The sequence below is a fragment of the Diceros bicornis genome, chromosome 17 (assembly GCF_020826845.1).
Source record: "Diceros bicornis minor isolate mBicDic1 chromosome 17, mDicBic1.mat.cur, whole genome shotgun sequence".
Lineage (NCBI taxonomy): Eukaryota > Metazoa > Chordata > Mammalia > Perissodactyla > Rhinocerotidae > Diceros > Diceros bicornis.
Genome location: NC_080756.1, coordinates 31,299,713 through 31,322,669, shown reverse-complemented (window position 1 = coordinate 31,322,669; position 22,957 = coordinate 31,299,713). Strand labels below are relative to the sequence as shown.

Sequence of the window (22,957 nt, the reverse complement as noted above, 5' to 3'; positions counted from 1 at the left end):
TGATTATCTAATGTATTTTGATCAAGAATCACGTTCAATGGTGAATATAGAATACTGCTATTTTTACCATGTAAAAGATAAAGAATACCTACCTCATTGGAACTACTGACTCTGCCATGCTTTAGCAAAGCAACACTTTTCCAATGTTTAAACTTTTTGCATCACTAGTGATCTAGATTACAGCCAGACACCTCAAAGTAAGCAGATATTTCTTTAAAACCTCAGGACCAAAAGAAGATGTTAGCACTTTGTGATACCTTTAGCTCTCACCCACAAGGTGTTAACAGTATCTTTAAATTAAGGTTAATCATGTATTACAGCAGATTAAAAGACTGAAAGCTACTAAAGAGGAGATGTTGTTACAAGGAAACATATTAAAATCCATAAATTACAGGAAAGGCAGAGGCAAAGGAATATCGTAGTGTGTATGCCTGTGCCTCCACAGGTATGCATACTTGAGGGCATCAGAAAATACGAGTATTATAATTCCTGTTTGGCATGACGAATTTGGGTTATCATAAGTAGCTTAAACTATATTAGGAGACTCAGGTAAATGGGTCAGTACACTTTAGAATGAATTTCATTAAGAGTGGTTATCTTCTCAGATGCGTAGGCTTCAGTGGCAAAGCTTTAGTAGAAATGCACTAATGTGGGATGTGGCATTCATTGATTATGCTATATAAATGAAAACTCTTTAGAGTTTTCATGAGCCTTTTAATAGGATGTTTTAACAAGTTGTATTCGTAGATTTTTCTGGCTTATTCACAATGTTCCCTTCCTCTGTGTCTCATACAGCAAGCCAAATATAAATGTGTAGATGTGCACTTTTTAAGACTAAAGTTTATATAAATAACAAATCTTTGTTATTGGCAACATAAGTAGCAGGGTATTAAAACTCTAATAATAGCAATTTTATCAAAAATATAACATAAACAGATTTTTAGGAAGTTAACCTTTCATTTCACCAAAAATGAAAGAAATTATGTAATAAAGTAGGGGATAGATGAAGGAAGTGTCCACAAAGTAGAGATTTATAGACACATATTATTATTATTTTTTTACTTAAATGTTTATTTCCTGGTTATTTCTGGTTTTTTAATTACCATTTTACTTATTATATTTTTATATAAGCCTTGAAGGCTTATAACTTTTGAACATATTAGCAAATTAAGAAATTAACTCCTAGGGAAAAGAATGACAGAGAATCCCATTCAGAAGTAAATTGCAAACAGAAAACCAGTGTTGTAATTCAAGTTAATTCACTTTTCCTTTTTTTCCTTCAATTTCCCCTCACTAAGTTTAATTGTAATTCTTAAAATCGTTGATTAATTTTACAGGGTGGGGCCGGCCCGGTGGCGCAAGCGGTTAAGTGCGCGCGCTCCGCTGCGCTGGCCCGGGGTTCGCTGGTTCGGATCCCGGGCGCGCACAGACGCACTGCTTGGTAAGCCATGCTGTGGCGGCGTCCCATATAAAGTGGAGGAAGATAGGCACAGATGTTAGCCCAGGGCCGTCTTCCTCAGCAAAAAAAAAAAAAGAGGAGTATTGGCGGATGTTAGCTCAGGGCTGATCTCCTCACAAAAAAAAAAAAAAAAAAAAAAATTTACAGGGTGTAATGTGAGGTATCAAAGTTTTCTTGGAGTTAAAACATAATGCCTACCTTGGTTATCCATTTCTTTCTCTTTTTTTTTTTTTAATATTTATTTATTTTTTGTGAGGAAGATCAGCCCTGAGCTAACATCTGTGCTAATCCTCCTCTTTTTGCTGAGGAAGACTGGCTCTGAGCTAACATCTATTGCTAATCCTCCTCCGTTTTGTCCCCAAAGCCCCAGTAGATAGTTGTATGTCATAGTGGCACATCCTTCCAGTTGCTGTATGTGGGACGCAGCCTCAGCATGGCCAGACAAGTGGTGCGTCAGTGTGCGCCCGGGATCCGAACCCGGGCTGCCAGTAGCGGAGCGCGCACACTTAACTGCTACGCCACCGGGCCGGCCCAGTTATCCATTTCTTATGATGGGCTACAAGTTCTTTTTTGGTAAACCTTTAAATTTCCTTTGGCTCACTTCTTAACAAATAAGGGGACAACTGTTGAGGTCTTGTTAGATTTGAAGAGAAATAGTAAGTGACTCCTTAGCTATTTCTTCTCTTGCCAAATCAGCTGTAATTCCAAGAAAGGGAAAGACAGCACAAGCAAAGAAATTATCCAGCTTCACTAATCGGTCTTTCGCTGTTGCTAGTATTACAATGAAAGCTCCAACTAAAGTTGTAGGAGTTTTAAAACAATGTGTCAGATGATGGAAAATTGCCCCCCTAACTTGCGGATAAGTTCATAAAAGTCTTGAGGATAGCTTTTCTTTATTCACTTAGGACTGAATGGTGAACTCAGAAACTTCCTTATTTGGTGGCGACGCTGTTTAGTATGTTGGAAAGGTATAAGAAAGAGAAATGAGAAAAAATGAACTTCAGAGAGCCTGTACCTGAAAAAACCACCTATTGTTCAGTTTGCAAATTCAGTGTGCCAGGCTCACTCTCTAGGTGCTGGAAACAGAAGTGAACAAGACAAGCCCTGCCAACAAACTCTGAGTCTTCTGAGGGCACAGAGAAAGAGACATAAATAAATCACCCTAATATGGTGCAATAAGTACTTTGGAAACACAAAAGAGGAAAGACCTGTGCCTGGAGGAGGGCTGGTTGAGGGGTGGACTGCTGAAAAGCTGTTGAATTGGGCTTGAAGAAAGAGTAGGAGGTTGCTGGGTGGTCCACCATGGACAGGAAGGGGGTGAGGTAGAGAGGAGAATGAGAAATGAGGGAAAGTGTGGTGAGAAATGAGCAGAGGCAAAATGCCATATTTGGGTGTATTTCTGGCCTCATAATAAGAGGCCAGAAGGGTTAGAGAAATGAGTATGGGAGCAGAAGGATAGGCTTACAAAGAAAATGTAAGCTAAGGACACATTGCAATGGCTTTGTATGCCTAAGTTGTGTTTTTTTTTCCTCCTGAAAGCAACGGAGAGTGTTTAAAGAGATTTTTAAAAGTCTGAATAAAAATTAATAATGCTTTGTAGAAAAATCAAGAAAATGCAACAAAGCATAGAGAATACAAAAAACACCCGTAGTTCCATTCCAGCTTGTTTTTCTGAGCTGATTTTTTAAAAAACACATTCAATAGCATAATGTATGGTCATTCTGCATCCTGTTTTGTTGGATTAAACATAGATATTTCCCATGTTATTTCAAACTTTCCATAAGCCCAATACTATCTTGGTCTCAGAGGCACTTAATTAAAGCATGGAAGTGACATGATTATACATCTGTGGGTTTTAGAAAAATGAGTCAGATCAAAGGACAAACAGATGGATCAGGGTACACGGTTAGTAAGCAACTGCAGAAGTCCAGGTGTGAGAGGATGGGGTCCCGGATGTGGCAGAGGGTTAGGATGAGGAAGAGCGATTTCTGTCAGAAATCTCTCTGTGACTAGATGTAGAGAATGAATCATGTTCAGCTCCTAGCTTGGATGAAGTGGCAGATGGTGCACCACTTACTGAACTATAAGAGAATAGAAAGAGCACTATATTTGGGGGACAGAAAAGTTAATTGGGTTTAGACATACTGAATTTGAGTGACTTCTGGATGATCCAGGTGAAGATGCCTAAAACCAAAATGGAATATTCTGGAGACTTTATGGTTTATTGGTTAAGGGTGAAGGCTTTAGAATTAAAAGAGGTGAGTTCAAATCCCAGCTCCATACTTATCAGCTTGGACATGGCACTTTAACATAAATCTCCAGGCCTCGGTATCCTAACATGTTAATGAAATAATTGAGGTGGCAGACAGGAAGGAAAGTAATTGTGTTTGGAATGAGGGGAGGGAGTAGAGTTGCTAATTAGGTTAGTTTTGTACTCCTGAGTTTATGGCATCTGCAAGACATCCATTTGGAGATATTAATTAAGCAAGTGGAAATATGGATCTGGAGCTCAGGAAGGAGGATAAGAACGTAAGAGGATGTACATAAGGGTGTGATTAATATTGCCAAAATAGAATGTGTAGGAAGAGGAAGACGGCCAAGGACTGAGCCCTAGAGAGCACAAACATAGTCAAAAGGGGAACATAGTGAATTTTCTGAGAGGAAAAAGAAGAAGAGAGAGCAGTGTTGTGAGAACCACTGGGCTTGGGGGCGGGGCACATAAATATTGGTGAGCTTATGAGGACGGTCATCATGTAGAATATGGAACTAGGAGTTAACCTGGAGACTGAGGCCTTTACTGGGTCATTATAGCTAACTAGCTCAGTGAACCTGGGCAATCAAATGAAATTGAGTGAATTTATTTTGCACATATACTGTGTGCAAGGCACTGCAGTGACCACAAAGAGGAAATTAACAGTTGAGGAGGATTAAGATAAATAAATGACCATTACTTAAGATATCATGAGGTAAAGGGGAAAGGAGAACTCAAAGATAAAGCCAAGGGTCAAAGCGTGGTTGAGAGGTGAATTCCTTGTTGTTAGCACAAGTGGAGAAGTCAGGCAGAGAGTCTGGAACTCAGTGAATGAGATACGGAGAGAGCACAGTGTAGAGGTGACTTGTAGGCTTGGTGCCGGATCTGTCGATTTGGGAAGTGCCTCATAGAGGCCAGTGGGATATCTTCCAGGGGTGGGGCTTGGATCTTGAGGACAATGGAGGAGGTTAGCTCTTGTGGTAACTTGTGATCAAGATTTTGAGCACCTAGGTCAGAGACAGTGGGACCAATCAGCAGTCTGTCCAGCATCGCCGAGTGGCCTAGAACTCAAGAAAGAGAAAAGCCAACTTGGAGTGGGAGTGAGCCAGAATCAGCAAGTCAGCAGTGCCAAGAGAACCAAGGGATGACGAGTTTAACAGAATAGTGATGTGAACCAGGAGATTTGTGGAAAGTCAGATGCTTGGAGGTCAAGATGCACATATAGATCCAGTTTAGTATGGGTGTGAGAAAGGGAAAGGTCCAATCTTAAAAACACAGCAGTTGTTGTATGTGGCTTAAAAAACCAAAAACCAAACAAAAAGAGAGCAACACGCTGTAACCTGGTGGTCAGGAAGGTAGGCTCAAAAGCTAGACTCTCCAGGTTTGAATCCCAGCTCAGCCACTTACCAGCTGTGTGACCTTGAGCGGGTCACTTAAACTTCTCTATATTTCGGTTTCCTCATCTGTAAGGTGGAGGTACCTCATAATGCTACCGAATGACATTATTACGAGGCATAGATCATTTAATAGTTGTAAAGAACTTAGAACAGTGCCTTAAAACATAATGTGAGCTGTGTTTGTTCATTAAACGTAAAATAAAATCCGGTTTCCTCATTTGTAAGTCAAGATGAATAGACTCATGACCTGAGATGCCCCTTAATAGATCCCAGATTCACCATATCTTGCCTGGTCAACATCCCAGCACCTGTCAGTCCATTTTAAACTGAGACGCTCCCTTGCGAGATGCACAGAGATCAGTTTGCCCGCCTTTTCCTTTTTAATTTAGGTTTCCTGTATTTCTTTTTGTTTCTCTTGCCTGAAGGCTGTAGGTTGTTACCAAGTAAGTCACCCTCATGAATATCTACAAGGTTTTAACTTCAGGGAATCATCATCAGAAATATTTATAACTGACCTAATTACTCTGATGCTCAGCCTAGACTTGAGATCAGTTAATTCTGTTATTGATTATGAGTATATATTAAATTCTTCTTGGTGCCGGATCTTTAATTTCTGCAAAACCCAAAGTACAGTTTCGCCTAATATATACTAAATTGGGTACAAGAAGAGCAAAGTTCTTCTCTCTTTGCTACCATTTAATTCCCCTCTGACCTTGTGCAACTAACCAAATTGTCCTTCTCAGTGCAAGAAGCTCTCTTTCTCCCTTCTCCCCACCCTGTCTCGAAAGGATGTAATTTAAACCTTCAGATTAAAGCTCTTTACTTGCCTGTTCTCCTCTTTTGAATTGGATAAATAGTGTAGAGGACATAACATTGGAAAAATATTGGTGCTGAGTCGAAAGTAGGCTTGGACTTTGCTCCCAAAGCTTCCTGAAGGATCCTGAAGGATCATGCTAAAGTAACAGACTGTGCTTGTGACACTGTATTATGAAGCACTGGGAAAGGAATAACATCTGTGTGTCATAGTGAGCATTCTCTCTTTCTGGTAACGTGAACCTGGTGATAAATTTCTTGCTAGTTACAAATGTTCCCTGAGACTATGTGACCTTCCTAATGGCATTATTACATGATCTTAATTGAACACAAAATCTGTGTTTTATTCCCTTACCTTCTCATTTTCTCGTTCCCCAAATCCGAGGAATTCTCTTAGTTAAAAGGCTGTAATAGGGACCGGCCTGGTGGTGTAGTGGTTAAGTTCGTGCACTCAGCTTTGGCGGCCCAGGGTTCGCGGGTTTGGATCCCAGGTGCAGACCGACGCACCGCTCATCAAACCATGCTGTGGCAGCATCCCGTATGCAAAATAGAGGAAGGCTGGCATGGATGTTAGCTCAGGGGCCATCCTCAAGCAAAAAGAGGAAGATTGGCAACAGATGTTAGCTTAGGGCCGCTCTTCATGACCAAAAATAAAGGCTGTATCAGAGCAAGAACTTTGTTTTCACAAACTTGGATTTGAATCCTGCCTCAATCACTTATGACTGTAGGACTGTATGCTGTATGACTTTGGGCAGATTTCCCAGCCTCACTAAGACACAGCTTCCCCATCTATAAAATGAAGGAATAATGCTGCCTCCTTCACAGGAGTATTAGGAAGATTACGTTAGAGAATTCATGTGAAGCACGTAGGATAGTGCCTAGCACAGTAAGTGATCCATAGTGAGGATTATCACTGTCTTTGTTGTGATAGCTTCCCTTGATTTTCCTGCTCCTTAGTGTAGTGAGAAAGAATGCTGGAATGAAAATATCTGACACAAGTTAGCGATTTTAAGATGCTTTTTGAGATGATAGGCCTATTATGTGACATTTAAATATCATTGTGGTCTAATTTTAAATTATGACCTAGAGCCACATTGAAGACTTTGATGTCTGGAAATACATTCAAAATGACATATCAAAATTGATGCATCTCATAAATTGTGGTACAAAATCCAGTGTTTATTCTCTAAGTTGACTCATCTTATTATGAGAGAATGGACTTCAGGGAACGCAGAGACGTGTGTAACTATGTAAAGCCACATCTTCCTTCTCTGTGGAAAAATATAATTAACTGACAGCAGATTTGGGTAGAAATTTGCCAGAACCAAGAAACATTCATTCCAGTCCTATAAAAACATGATAATTTATATCATATTGTTTTGAATATAACCTCTAATAAATATACAGAGAAGGCTGTAAGAACTTTTTGTGTGTATGTGTGAGGAAGACTAGGCCTGAGCTAACATCCGTGGCCAATCCTCCTCTTTTTGCTGAGGAAGATTGGCCCTGGGCTAACATCCGTGCCCATCTTCCTCTACTTTATATGGGACGCCGCCACAGCATGGCTTCACAAGCAGTGCATCCGTGCGCGCCCGGGATCCGAACCTGTGAACCCTGGGCTGCCAGAGCAGAGTGTGCAAACTTAACCGCTACGCCACCGGGCTGGCCCCTGTAAAACCTTTTAGTAGTTTAGATTCAATGGTTTTAGAAAAAAAAAAAAAAAAATTCTTATAAAATCACAAGAACATATGGAAGAGTTATAAAAGATAATTGAAGAGTTATAAAGTACAATATCAATGTCAGATTCATTTTAAAATAATGGAAGCTTTTGCCCTTAAGGCATCTTTCAGGAAACTGTTCATTTGCATTTACAAAATTCTTTCCAAAATGTCTGCTCCCTTTCTTGGTGGTTTTGAGGCCTGTGGCAGGGCGTATGGCACTAAGATGTTGAAGAATGAATCACTGGCTCCAGGCATGCATTTTCTGCCTATCCAGTTAATGAACTCTGTGAGCTGCCGTGGGGGCTCTTTGTCCCGGCTCCTGCCTGCCAGAAGGGCTGAACAGAGCTGCAGGAGGTGGTGGCGTCTGCAGATGAGGAGGCAGAACTGACACTGCAGCACCTTCGTGAGGCAGCGGGTGCCGGCTGAGCCTAACCCCAGTGAGGACGGAGCTGATCTCGACTCAAGAGGGGCCGGCGCTGTGCAGGTGCACAGTAATAGCCTGGGAAGTGCAGCAAGCAGAAAGAGAAAAGCAAATTGTAGCATCTATTATTGTCACAGGAGTGTGTCTTACTTTTCAAATCTGGAAGTTTAAATATCCTCTAGATTTTGTTTGAGGCAATACTCTGGGAATCCGCTTTCAATATATGAGTATAGTTTCATATATTTGCAAGTGAAAAAAAAAAACCCACTCTCTTTATTTTATAGAGGGATATCAAAAATAAGATGCTTTTTTTAATAGCATATTTATAGTAATTTCAAAAAGTCAAGTCTGTGTATTAGGTTTTAGTAGAAGCAAATAGGATTATTTATTAAATCAATGTTGTGTAACCATTATTGTTTTCCAAAGAATCACAAGAATAAATGACTTCTTAGTAAAGTGCTAAGCATAAAGTAGACGTTTTATAGTTCTGAAGTGGCAAATAGTAAGAAACAGTATTATATAACTTTACCTGTTTAACTTTCTATTTAAAATATCACGCTACAGCCTCAATGTACCAGCAATTTTCAAACTATTTTGTCTTATTTAAGCATGTCTGAGAGTGTAATAGAGCCCCATGCATGCAGATAGATCATATATTTCTCCCTAAATGTATTCATAAATAAGTTTCAGTAACTAAACAATTTTTTTAAAAGTTGGAAGCCGTCATATTATTATATCAAATATGACTGAATTTTTATATCTGATAATTATAACTAAAATACTGCAAAGTCTGCTTTAAATAGAATTTATTTTGGAAAAATAATTAATGTATAAATTAAAATGCATAGTAGGTACCACATTCCATTTTTTTTTTTTTTTAATTGATATTTTAATGGTTTCTAACATTGTGAAATTTTGGGTTGTACATTTTTGTTTGTCCATCACCCCATATATGACTCCCTTCACCCCTTGTGCCCACCCCCCACCCCCACTTCCCGGGTAACCACAGTCCAGTTTTCTCTGTCCATGTGTTGGTTTATATTCCACATATGAGTGAGATCATACAGTGTTTGTCTTTCTCTTTCTGGCTTATTTCACTTAACATAATACGCTCCAGGCCCATCCATGTTGTTGCAAATGGGACGATTTTGTCTTTTTTTATGGCTGAGTAGTATTCCATTGTATATATATACCACATTTTCTTAATCCAATCGTCAGTCGAGGGACACTTAGGTTGCTTCCACTTCTTGGCTATGGTGAATAATGCTGCAATGAACATAGGGGTGCATAAGCCTCTTTGGATTGTTGATTTCAGGTGCGTTGGATAGATTCCCAGTAGTGGGATGGCTGGATCATAGGGCATCTCTATTTTTAATTCTTTGAGGAATCTCCATACCGTTTTCCATAGAGGCTGCACCAATTTGCATTCCCACCAGCTGTGTATGAGGGTTCCTGTTTCTCCACATCCTCTCCAACATTTGTTGTTTTTTGTCTTGGTGATTATAGCCATTCTAACGGGCGTGAGGTGGTATCTTAGTGTTGTTTTGATTTGCATTTCCCTGATGATTAGTGATGTTGAGCATCTTTTCATGTGCCTATTGGCCATCTGTATATCTTCCTTGGAGAAGTGTCTGTTCATTTCCTCTGCCCATTTTTTGATCGGGTTGTTTGTTTTTTTGTTGTTCAATTGTGTGAGTTCTTTATATATTATGGAGATCAACCCCTTGTCAGATGTATGTTTTGCAAATATTCTCTCCCAGCTGGTTGGTTGTTTGTTCATCTTGATTCTGATTTCATTTGTCTTATAAAAGCTCTTTAGTCTGATAAAGTCCCACTTGTTTATTTTTTCTTTAGTTTCCCTAGTCTGGGTAGGCATGTCATCCGAAAAGATTCCTTTAAACCCAATGTCAAATAGTGTGTTGCCTATATTTTCTTCTATGAGTTTTATAGTTTCAGGTCTCACCTTCAGGTCTTTGATCCATTTTGAGTTAATTTTTGTGAATGGCGATAGCACATGGTCCACTTTCATTCTTTTGCATGTGGATGTCCAGTTTTCCCAACACCATTTATTGAAGAGACTTTCCTTTCTCCATTGCATGTCCTTAGCACCTTTGTCGAAAATTAGCTGTCCGTATATGTGTGGTTTTATTTCTGGGCTTTCAATTCTGTTCCATTGATCTGTGTGTCTGTTTTTGTACCAGTACCATGCTGTTTTGATTACTATTGCTTTGTAGTATGTTTTGAAGTCAGGAATTGTGATGCCTCCTGCTTTGTTCTTTTTCTTTAGGATTTCTTTAGCTATTCGGGGTCTTTTGTTGCCCCATATAAATTTTAGTATTCTTTTTTCTATTTCTGTGAAGAATGTCATTGGGATTCTGATTGGGATTGCATTGAATCTGTAGATTGCTTTAGGTAATATAGACATTTTAACTATGTTTATTCTTCCAATCCACGTACCACATTCCATTTTTAAGTGGATATTGGTATTTTGTTAGTCTGTTCACTTGCAGGCGCTTATTACAGTCTTGTTTTTTGTTGCAAAGAAGGGTTAGAGAGCCAATTATTTACTGAATAGTTACTTAAAATCATGTACTCTTCTATATGATTAGAATCTGATTCAGTTACCTTGTAATTGTGTGACCTCTTCGAGCCTCGAGATTTTGTTTTGTTGTGTGTATGTGCTGCCTGTAAAACAGGAATGATAACGGTACCTATTTTATAGAGTTGTTGTAAGGATTAGTCAATTTATATAAAATACTTATTAACAGTGTCTGGCACATAAGCAATCAGTGAATAAGTGTTAGCTGTTGTTATTATGGTGACATGATTACTATTGTTGTGATTAACCTAAAGCAAGGCTCCCTGAGTCCATGATTTCCTTATCTCCACCACAAAATCCCTAGTAACTTTTCACAAACCTCTGTGTGAGTGAGTGATTAAACTGTATGTCAGCAAGCTTACTTTTGCTTCTCTTTGTGTTGGCTTTGGCAAGGTCAGAGACCTCATGTTAGATGACCATCTGTGTGGAAGGAACATAGCTTTTGCTAATAACTGCTGGCATTCCTTGGATTTTGCAAAATATGACCAGGATACCCACAATTTGCCACATTCAGCTAAAGTATGATTTGCAGTCAGCAAAAGATTGTTTCTTATAAGCTTCCTATTTAAGATCCCGTAGGATGTGGAAGACCTCAGGGGTGACTTCATTGCATAGCAATAAGAGACAGTATGACTTGTTGGTTAATGAATTCTCTGACTCATAAAAGATGTATTATTTTATCATGGCACAAATTCTGCTGGATTCTTTTCTTTAAGATATTTGTCAGAACTAGAATCTGAACATATAAAAGAGTGTGAGTGTGTCAGAAAAGATACATCACCACTATTATATTAGAGTAAAACTAAGGGCTTGAAAAGAACAAACTACTAATACTGATAACAACATGGATGTATCTCAGATACATTTTGATAAGTGAAAAAAGCAAGACTCAAAAGGCACATACTGTGATTCCATTTACACATTCTGGAACAGGACGGATCAGCAGTTACCAGGAGCTGGTTGTAGGAGAGGAGTGGAGTGAACTAGAGGCACCTAAGAAAAGTTTGGATAGAAATGTTCTGTATCTTGATTGTGTTGGTGGTGACATGATTGTAAGCATTTGTCAAAACTCCTCCAACTATACACCAGAAGAGTGAATTTTACTATTTGTAAATTATATCTCAATTAATCCGGCTTAAAAAACCAGAACACACACAAATGGCTTGTAGTGTTGATGCAGGTCAGTATTTCCTTTGAGTATGTAGAATTGCATATTACTGTACTTTATCTTCCTCTGAAATGTTGATTTATGTATTTACTGTATATTTGTGTTCACTTATTACAGTTTTGAAAGTCACATTTTTAGCTCATTAAGTATTTTACTTTCGCCTCTATAAATAGTAATTATTTAAAAATTACTTGGAAGTTTTTCAGTTTCACAGAATATACTGCATATGTTTCATAGTATTTAAGTTTTCTGTATTAATCAGGATGCTTCTAGCTACAAATAACACCAGTAATACTCAACCTGGCTTAAACAATAAGGAAGTTTATTGGCTTCATCTCTGTAGTTTGGGGATGGCCGCTCATAGCACTCAAGCCTACACATACCATCATGTACATGGAGTAGCCAAGAGAGATGTCTTTTTCCATGGTTCTTCCTTAAGAGTAGGAAAACGCCCTTATCTAAAGCCCCCAGCACATACTCTCTCATGTCTCACTGGCTCCTGAACTAATGTGTACTCTTGATTATTACACCATTCAGGGCCCCCCTTTTGATCTGGGGATGAGGTCAGTTTCCCCAAAGGAAAGGCTCCATAGTAGTGGGGTAGATACACCAAGGAAATCTGGATACCATTAAGAAATTGTGGGGGGGGGGGGTGCGGCCCCGTGGCGTAGCCGTTAAGTGCGCACACTCCGCTGCTGGTGGCCCGGGTTCGGGTCCCGGGCGCGCACCGATGCACCGCTTGTCAGGCCATGCTGTGGCGGCGTCCCATATAAAGTGGAGGAAGATGGGCACAGATGTTAGCCCAGGGCCATTCTTCCTCAGCAAAAAAGGGAGGATTGGCATGGATGTTAGCTCACGGCTGATCTTCCTCACAAAAAGAAAGAAATTGGGGGGAAAGGATGCTAGGCAGGCAAGCAACAATGCTAGTACTTTACCCTGAATTTATTGTTAAACCAAAACCTTCACTAATTGTGGAATTTGATGACTGCATAGTTCTTATTTCAGTATTTCTGAGACCACAAATTATTTAAGCAGTATTATGTTACTTTACCTAAAGACTTCACATGAAAATACCTCATTGCAATGCTGCTGTAAGAAGCAACACGATAACTTTCCACATTAGAAGAGATATTGTGTATAAAGCATAAAGTAGATCTCATATATGTTGAACACAGTGAAGTATTCATACACTTAATAGCATTTTATAAACAGTTTAAAATGTAGCATTTACACAAATTAGACACTGGTGTAAAATTACTCTGGTCTACTTTGGTATTCAAGTTTTTACTAAATGCTTATTGTACTGCATACTTTCCTAGAATGAAAAGGGTGTTTCAGCAAAGTAACCAGGTAGAAAATTTCTAAATAAAAAGATATTTAGGTATAAAATGCATTTTAGTAGGACCAGCCCCAAGGGCTTTGGATAGTTGAAGAAGGCTCCATGGGCAAGGGATGGAAATTCAGCAGCCCATCAAAAAGAAAGTAAGTCCTAGAGAGATACAGCAAGAGCATATGCCAGGCAGAGAGGATGGAAAGAAAAAAGATTTGGAGATGGCCAGGGATGTGTTTGGATAAAGGTGGATAGATCATTGTGTTTGGAGGGAAGGGTGCCTGTAAAGACACAATGAGAAAGAAGTTTGAGGAAGTGAATAGAGACAAAGTTTGAACAACCCTGAATGGTATACAGAGTCTGGATTTTATCCTGTTGGTGAAAGGACTATTGAAGGCTTTACTTTCTGTGGGAAACAGGATTATCTGGGCAAAGCAGAGTTTTAGAAAGATTCTTCATACAGCGGTATACAAGGTAGGTTAGAGCAAAAAATAGTAGAATCAGATCATTTGGCAACTAATGATTGGCCTGGGCTTGAGATATGGTATAATCAAAACAGAGTGGCTGGCAGTGATGAGAACTTAAAGGATGAATGCTAAAGACATAATATCATGAGTAGGAGTTGGTAGCTGACTGGATTTTGTGGTAGGGAACTAAATTTAAAGTAATTCAAGATACCAAAGTAGATAACTGGAAAGGGATGGAACCATTGCCAGGATGGTAAAGTTTGGGGGCTGAGGGTGTGGTAGGATAGAGGTTTTCCAGAAAACATGAGTTTGGTCTTAGTGGTAATGAAGTGGTAATAAAGGGTTCGGCCTGGTGGGGTAATGGTTAAGTGCACGTGCTCCGCTTCAGCGGTCTGGGGTTCGCAGGTTTGGAGGCCAGGCGCAGACCAGCGCACCACTTGTCAAGCCGTGCTGTGGTGGAGTCCCATATAAAGTAGAGGAAGATGGGCATGGATGTTAGCCCACAGCCAATCTTCCTCAGCAAAAAGAGGAGGATTGGCGGCAGATGTTAGCTCAGCGCTAGTCTTCCTCACCAAAAAAAAAAAAAAAAAGTGGTGATAAATGTCCAACAATAGGTATGTGAGACTGCTACTCATTCATACAGTCAGCCATATTTTATTGTGTGTCAGTGTTGCATTGAAGCATTGTAGTTGACACAGGAGATAGAGCAGTTAACAAGGAAAAGAAATGTCCTGGGGCTGGCCCCGTGGCGTAGCGGTTAAGTGCGCGCGCTCCGCTGCTGACGGCCCGGGTTCGGATCCCGGCCACGCACTGATGCACCCCTTGTCAGGCCATGCTGTGGCGGCGTCCCACAGAAAGTAGAGGAAGATGGGCACGGATGTTAGCCCAGGGCCAGTCTACCTCAGCAAAAAGAGGAGGATTGGCATGGATGTTAGCTCAGGGCTGATCTTCCTCACAAAAAAAACAAAAAAAGAAATGTTCCCATCCTTGTGGAACTAGCAAGGTTATACACACATATTTAAGAGTTAAGCAAATATATACTGAGGAAATAATAAAATGTGGATTTAATTAAAAATAATATGGGTAGAGGGAGATGGGTGGGGGCAGAGGTGAAACAAGATTAGCAATGAATTGATAGTTGTTGAATCTCAGTGATGGACATATGGGGGTTCATTTTACTATTTTCTTTAGTTTTATATATGATTGAAATTTTCCACAATAAAATGTTTTTTGAAAAGGTAAAAAGTTCTGTGCATAGAGCTAATAATTAGACGAGATATCTGAGAGAGTGATGAAATCGTGTCCAAAGAGTAGCCTGAGAGAGGTAGGGAAAAAATGAGGAAAGTATAATGTCTGGGAACTGAAAAAGATAAAAGATGTTTCAGGGAAAAGATGGACGATAGTGTTAACTGCTACAGAGGTCAAAGAAGAAGTTATAACTTAAAGAAGTTATTATAGGTTAAATCTAGCAGATTTTGTTCATTTCTGGTTGGATGTTCCTTGATGGCTAAAAGGACTCGCGTACCTAAGAAGCTTGAAAAGACTGTTTCAATCAAACCATTTGATAAGGTGTTTATTACTTGAGAAATGTTGTCCAAGCTTTATTTCCTAATATGTGAATATCTATTCTATTTTTAGGAAACTGATGAGCAAAAACTTCACAAAATAGCCAATGAACTTTTGCTTACAGAAAGAGCTTACGTCAACCGACTTGACCTCTTAGATCAGGTAATATTTTCCCTTTTCGAACTATTTTATTTTAACTTAGTAATTAAAGTGTTTTAGAAACCGCAAGAGGGGCTTGACCATTTTTGGCCAGTGGAAGCTGAACTTCCTCAAGGAATTCTCTAACATTTTCAGCTTGGTCAGTGAATTCACTAGGTGTAAAGGTTTGTAATTCATAAAGAACAGATGGAAGGACTCTCTGTACACGTTACAAAATGCCTTTGTGTCTTTCAACCCTAAACACTAGTCTGTTTCCTGACCATTTATTGTGATCTTGGGGGGCATGTTACTATTATAACCTACCTGAGAGCTCGGTGATTCTAATGCAGACATGAACGCATCACTGATTCTGTTTGTCTGTTCGCTCGCTGTTCAGCCCTCTGTGAGCCATCTGGATTGCTGCAGTCAGGGGGCCAGAAGGGATTTTGAGAGTTCACTTATTCAGCCTCGTATGAAATGTTTAATACAGTGCCTGGTGTAAAGTTGCACAGTCAGTATTTGTTGACTATCTGCATCTACTTTATCACATTTTATACTTTCATCATGGTGGAGCCTTGAGTAACACTTCAAATATATATTTGCAAAGAAAGTTTTAAAATGCTTCATAAGAATTAACTGTAGAAAAATAAGGCCTCTTAATCTTGTTTCAGTGATAAAAGGACAAGATAATTGGTAGATTGTCTGCTAATAAAAGACTCCTCTGATTAAAAGAGAAAGTTGCCATGTTTGAATGGTAGTGGTAAGAAAAATTATCCCATTTCTGCCATTGGAAAACTGGAACTTCATGGGAGTAGGCCATCCTGGGCACACTTTCTTATCATTGGTTCCTAGAGTAAACTCTGTCCCTGTTAAGATGAACCTTAAGGAGCCGGATTAAGGGTTGTATTCTTTGAAATAATGAGATTGTGACTCATGGTACTCACTTTCCAAAGCATTTCCCGTAAGTCAATCAATTCATGTTGAGTTTGTGCCTTTGAAACAACTTTTCTCACGGGGGGGGGGGGGGGGGGGGTTACAGACCTGAAACTTCTAGGTAGTCTTATGGTGAAGAGAGGTGTTTTTCTTCTTCTTTTTTTTTCAACTGTATTAGCTTATCAGCTACTGTTGCTGACTTATTAGAATTTGAGAGTCTTAATTACTACAATATCCTATCTATTGGAGTCTCTAAGGACATAATTTTGTGTTCTTTTTGCCTCCCAAGAAAATGCAGTGGAGGTGAATTTAGAAAATTAACAACCATCTGGACATTATGAAGGCACAGACCTCCTTCTGCCTACATTTAACAGAATGGCAATTAAGAGGTATAGTAGCCCTAGTGGAGTGCAGCTAAGACTGCAGTTTTTTTTAATTGTCTTTAAGATACCTGTTGTTATGTACAGGAGAAGATCTTTTTATCCTCATATCAGTGTTTTAAGTTATCATGCGTTATTATTTACTAAAAAGCAAGAAAACATCTGAGAACTTCTGTTCATCCATTGACTAGATACTTATTAAGCACCTGTTCTACTGGGGGAACTAAATCCTGATGTCCTCCCCCGCCAAGGAGTGTACAAATAGGGAAAAGGAGATGAATGTCAACAAATTACAGTAAAGGACAATATGTAATAAGTGCCATAGAAGTCATTCAAAACATAAAGAGGAATGAAAAATACCACAATTATTGTGTGTATACAAAGTTTTCCATATCTCTTAATTCTACCTGTGGATAAGAAGCGCAAATCCTGTTAACCTCAATTGGGAATTCTCTGGCACAGAAAAGGTTAACATCCCACAGAGAGGGGCATAGCCTTGGTTGGAGTCAAAGTTTCCTAATTTTGATTCGTGGTTCTTCTCAATCAAAGCATATACCCACTCCTGCATTTAAAAAATGACTGATTTCTTGAACCATGAACTTTTACATTTATTCAACCAAAAGTTACTAAGAGCCCACTATGTGCCTAGCACAGTGCTATGTGATGAACTAATAGATTTGAAGTAATGTTTGCTTTATTTTCTTGTTCAGGTATTTTATTGCAAACTATTGGAAGAAGCAAATCGAGGCTCATTTCCAGCAGAGATGGTGAATAAAATCTTTTCTAATATTTCATCAATAAATGCCTTCCATAGTAAATTCCTATTGCCAGAGCTGGAGAAACGAATGCAAGAATGGTAAGAGGAGTAGATAGCAAATGCTATATCTAAGGCAGTCATGTTAGATGCTGTTTTTCAGCTTTTAAATTGAAATAGTAATGCTACACAGATCTGTAGCCAAACCTTTGTGCTAAATTTTTACGTTAAAGGCCACGGATAGAAGTTGTGGTATGTTTTTGGCTTTAATTAAATAGGATTTCATCTCTACTCTCCAAACTATCTTTTGAGTAGTGGAGACGAGATGTTAGGGGTAATCTGGAGCTTCAAGAATTCCACAGCATCTCTCTTTACTATGTCATTCCTAAACTCCCTTTAAAAAGGTGCTGCTTCGTTCTCTACCAGTGTCACAGCAGAGGGGATCTGACAAAGCAAGAGTGTGTGTAGAAAATGATTACCTCATTTGGAGTGCTGTTAATTCACTCATTCTATAAGAAATCTTAATGATTTGTTTCTATATTTTATACAGGGAAACTACCCCTAGAATTGGTGACATCCTTCAGAAATTGGCGCCATTCCTTAAGATGTATGGAGAATATGTGAAGGGATTTGATAACGCAATGGAATTGGTTAAAAACATGACAGAGCGTATTCCCCAGTTCAAATCAGTAGTTGAAGAAATTCAGGTAATAGGACTCTGGTTCAGTCTATAAATTTTTTCTGTACCAATCATAAGATCTTCTAGATCTAAAATTTAGATTGAGAAATCTGTCTGAGACACCTAGCCAAATTCCATTCTACTCTGAATTATGCAAAAATAATCTCTGCAAAGTTAAAATATTTATTGAGCACATGCCATGTACTGAGCAGTAAATTCTTCATTTGCTTTTGAGACCAGGAGAGTCTAGCTTTATCAGGGTCCATGTAAAGTTACGAAGTGAGTTCCCGTTCAGATCTATGCCTCCCTTGCTTTCTTTCAGAGGTTGAGATGTTAGAATGAATATAAATGAAATAGAGAATGATTGTTATAAATCCTGACATTTTGGAAACATTATTATTCTGGTTTTTTTGGTCGCTTTATATATGTGTCCTGATTTTTTTTTTAATTTCACTAAACCTGGGTAATATATTTTAATAGTACTGTAGTAATTTCTATTTGATTCTCTAGTCAAAATTGTTAATAACTTATTCTTTGCTAAAGTTTAAATATTCAAAAGGAATCCTTTTTTTTTTTTTTTGTGAGGAAGATCAGCCCTGAGCTAACATCTGCCAATCCTCCTCCTTTTTTTTTTTGGCTGAGGAAGACTAGCCCTGGGCTAATATCCATGCCCATCTTCCTCCACTTTATATGGGATACCACCACAGCATGGCTTGCCAAGCAGTGTGTCGGTGCACGTCTGGGATCCGAACCAGCGAAACCCAGGCCACCACAGCAGAGCGCGTGCGCTTAACCACTTGCACCACCCAGCCGGCCCCCGAAAAGAAATTCTTTAGATCACATAAGATTCTTGGGGTGGGGATTCTTGTGCTGCCTTTTGTGTTTTTAATTTTTTATTTGCCATTTTAATTCCTCTAATTTTAAAACTATATCGAGTTATTTTCCTACTGGTTGCTTGAAGGATTACAATATGCATCTTAATTTATCACAGTCCACTTCAGATTAATATTAACCTTAATTCTGATAAAATACAGATATTTTGCTCCATTCTAGCTCTGTTCCCTCCTCCATGCTCCATGGTATTAGTGTCATACATATTACCTTTATATATGTTTTAAATCCAATAATGCAGTGATATAATTACTGTTTTATACAATTTTATGTCTTTTAAAGAAGTTAAGGGAAGATAGAAAAAAATATATCAATAAATATATTTATTAATCCATATATTTACCATTTCTGGAGTAAGTTCCTTTCAGTATGAAAGTGATAAGTGTTTCTTGTAAAGCATATTGGATAGCAATGAATTTCCTTGGTCTTTATCTGGGAATGTCTTTATTTTTTCTTCAGAATTGAGTGATAGTGTTGCTGGATACAGAATTCGTGGTTGACATTTTTTTTCTTTCAGCAATTAAATGTCATTTCACTGCTTTCTCTCCTCCATTGTTTCAGATGAGAAGTTAGCCATTAATTGTATTGATATGCCCCTGTAGATGATGAATCATTTTTCTCTTGCTGCTTTCAATGTTTTTGGCTTTCAACAGTTTGAATATAGGTCTAGGTGTGAACCCTTTTGTATTTATCCTGTTGGGGTTGGTTTAGCTTCTTGGATGTGTAGGTTAATTTTGCTTTAATCAATTCAAGACATTTTCAGCCATATTTCTTTCAATATTTTACTCCCATTACACATACATCAGAATTCTTGAAGTTATTCTACAAGTTTCTGAGGCTATTCATTTTTCTTCAATCTTTTTTCTTTCTGTTCTTTAGATTGTATAATTTCTATTAATGTTTCTTCAAGCTCATTGATTCTTTCTTCTGCCATCTTGAGTCTGCTGTTGAATCCCTGTAGTGAATTTTTTATTTCAGTTATTGTACTTTTCAACTCCAGAATTTCCATCCGTTCTCTTTTATAACGTCTGTTTTCTTCTTGAAAATTGCTATTTATGCATCATTGTTGTTATACTTTTCATGCTTTACAAACATGGTTTCCTTTATTTCTTTGAACATTTTTATAATAACTATGTTGAAGTCTTTGTCTGCTACATCCAACATCTGCATTCAGAGACAATTTCTTTTGACTGCCTTTTTTCCTTCAGTATAAATAACATACACTATTTTTTGGAATGTCTCAATTTTTTGCTGAATATTGGACATTTTAGATAACCTACTGTAGCAACTCTGGATTCTGATTTTCCCCACTGAAAGTGGCTGTTGTTTTTTATGTGTTTAGTAACTTGCTTAGACTGATCTATGATATCTCTCTCCCCTGGTGTGCAGTTGCTAATGTCTCTACTCAGTTTTTTGTTGAATATTCTTGTTTGTATGTGATCCTGACTCTCTAGGGATTGCCCCTGTGTAGGGTAAGTTAGGAGTCACAAAATTATTGAACAGAGATGCTTAACTACCTAGAGCCAATAGGCTTCTATCCTCTGCTGATGGACTTGTCTATGGGTAGGGGAGCATACTTAAGAATCAAGCCATTTTCAAGTCCACTGGGTCTTTTCACATCTTCTGTCTACATGTTCACAGCCTCAGGGCAGCTAGGAGACTGTGCTGGCTTAGGTCCTCTTTGGTCTCTGCTGATCATTCACACAGCTTCAGCGAAGGAAATGATTATCTCACCCATAAGCACAAGTTCAGGCTAGTAGAGCCGTTAGTCCTCCTCATTTGTCCACCTCAGAGATCTTCACTTCTAATCACACTGTTGCTGGGCACATGCTTTGCCCAGCACTCCAAATGAATGAGCCCTCTTCAACTTCAGCAGAGAAACTGCCAGTCCTTACAGCCTGCCCCACTCTGGCAGACCCTTCACGTTGACTGAACTGAGAGAGGAAAGGGTGTATACCCCAGGCCAGAATACCACCGATTCTCACTGTTCTTACCCAAAGTTCAGTTTTAAAAGCGTGAACACTTTTCAGATTGTTATATGCCTGTGTTTGATTTACAAAGTGCTAAAATGATTGTTCTATCAATTTTTTCCAGTTTTATCATTGCTTTTTACAGGGAGGATTTTGCCCATTTCCTCACTCAGCCATAGCCAAAGTCCTGCCTTTTCCCCTTCACTCCTTTTTTTTGAACATCTCTTTTCTCTCATGAATAAGCACTCATCTACCTTTCTAAACACTGGCTCCTTCTTTGATTCTTTCACTAGCTCCTTTTGCTTATACTGAAATGTGGGCAGAATACAAGGTTTGCCCTCCTCAATCTTATTTGTCTTCATACCCTCAATGATGTCATATTTCCCCAAGCCTTTACCATTATGTCATACAGATGCCTCTAGAATCATTGTTTCTAGTCTATTCCTCTACCTCTAAACTCCAGTTACAAATTGCTGAGTGCTGGTTACACAATTCTGTATGAACATCTTGCTGTCAAAGAAAATCAACACGTTCCATTCCTATCTTTAGCTCCCAAACATTTTTTCCATCTGACTTTTTCTGCCTTGCACAGAGTAGCTTGTGGTTATATGACTGGATTTATTAGACAATGCCAATATTCTCTCATTCACCAGAGTTCGACAACTTGGCTTTATCTCTGATTCATCACTTTTCCTCATTCTCTGTATGTGTTCATTTGCCTGTGAGATAATATATTCAAGGTTCTTTGCATGGAGCTTGTTACATAGTAAATGCTCACTAAATGATGATGCGGCTGGTGGTCATTATTGTTGTTTTATCAAATCTTAAAATTCTATCTCTGCAATGTCTATCTTTTCCATATTATGAGGAAATGATGGGGTTGTGAAAAGAGTGGCGAATTGGAAATCAGCTAATCCAGTTTAGAATCTAGTCTGCCGCTTATAGTCACTTGACCTTAGAAAACTCTCCTAACTTCTCTGAGCCACAGTTTCTTCATCTAAAAATTGGGGGATCAGTTTTTCCTGGACGTATGTATACAATAGGTTTGTTGGAGAAAATCAAATGAGATAACTAATCACATTAATATTTTATACTTTATTAAGGAAAGTCATTAGCCCTCAACTTCCATGCTGTTTTCAGGCTCTTTTTATTTTTTTTCCTGGTCTACAATAATAACTTTCAAACTAGTTTCTCCATATCTCCCTAAAGCCACATTGCAGTAGGTTAATCTTAATAGAACTCAAATCTGATATTACTCCCCTGCATGAAAACCTGCGTTAGATGAAACAAATCTCAAGTCAGCTTGACGTTATTACCCCAGATTGCCTTTTCTTCCTCGTTCCCTGTTTCCCTATGAATATCTTATTTGCCAACAAAACTCAGCTGTTCCCTTTTACTGAACATGTTTCATGCCCCCGTGCCGTAGGCCTGTTCTTCAAGGTCCCTCTTCCTGCATTTGTCCTCTGATCTTCCTCACTTCCCTTCCCACCAAAGCCTGCCCTCATCAGAGTTCACATTAAACGCTCCCTTCTCTGTGAAGCCTTTAGTTTCTTGTTTGCTTTGAATGTGAACACCATGTCTTAATACAACTTCTATATCCTGCAGTGCCTTGATCATGGTATGAGTTCAATAAGTATTTTAATGAGATTCTTGCTTTGTTTAATGTGAACAAGAATACATCTTATTTTTCAAGTAATTTTTTCCCTCTCTTATGTTAACAGCTTATTGAAAGCAAGCACTATAGACTCAATTTCACCCTAAAGAAAGGAGATCTATTTACAGAGTTTGGTTTCTCATGGAAAAGAATGCCGTGACCTAATGAAAAATTAAAATTTTCTGACAGATAATAAGATGCTCAGATCTTGTCATTCTTCTTTGTGGAGTCTTTTTTAAGATCAAAGGAAATGACATTTATAGTAGCCTTATTAGGAAATAGTTTCTGCTGAGTCCAAAGTCGTTTAATACAGTTGTGCTTAGTGAACCTCATTAAATGGATGCTTCTTTTGAAAATCTCTGGAGT

General features: G+C 38.6%; 1 protein-coding gene across 5 annotated transcripts in view; it reads left to right on the top strand.

Moving 5' to 3' along the window:
- The window catches only part of FGD4 (FYVE, RhoGEF and PH domain containing 4), a 206,326-nt gene that overhangs the window by 153,168 nt on the left and 30,201 nt on the right, over positions 1-22,957 (top strand). For all 5 annotated transcript variants that reach the window (XR_009222557.1, XM_058558530.1, XM_058558533.1 and 2 more), the window contains 3 exons: positions 15,265-15,354; positions 17,354-17,499; positions 17,948-18,104. Coding sequence is in view for 4 of the 5 variants with exons in the window: in XM_058558530.1 (XP_058414513.1) it covers positions 15,265-15,354; positions 17,354-17,499; positions 17,948-18,104 (393 nt within the window). In the remaining variant the exon portion in view is untranslated. The remainder of the gene's footprint in view (positions 1-15,264; positions 15,355-17,353; positions 17,500-17,947; positions 18,105-22,957) is intronic.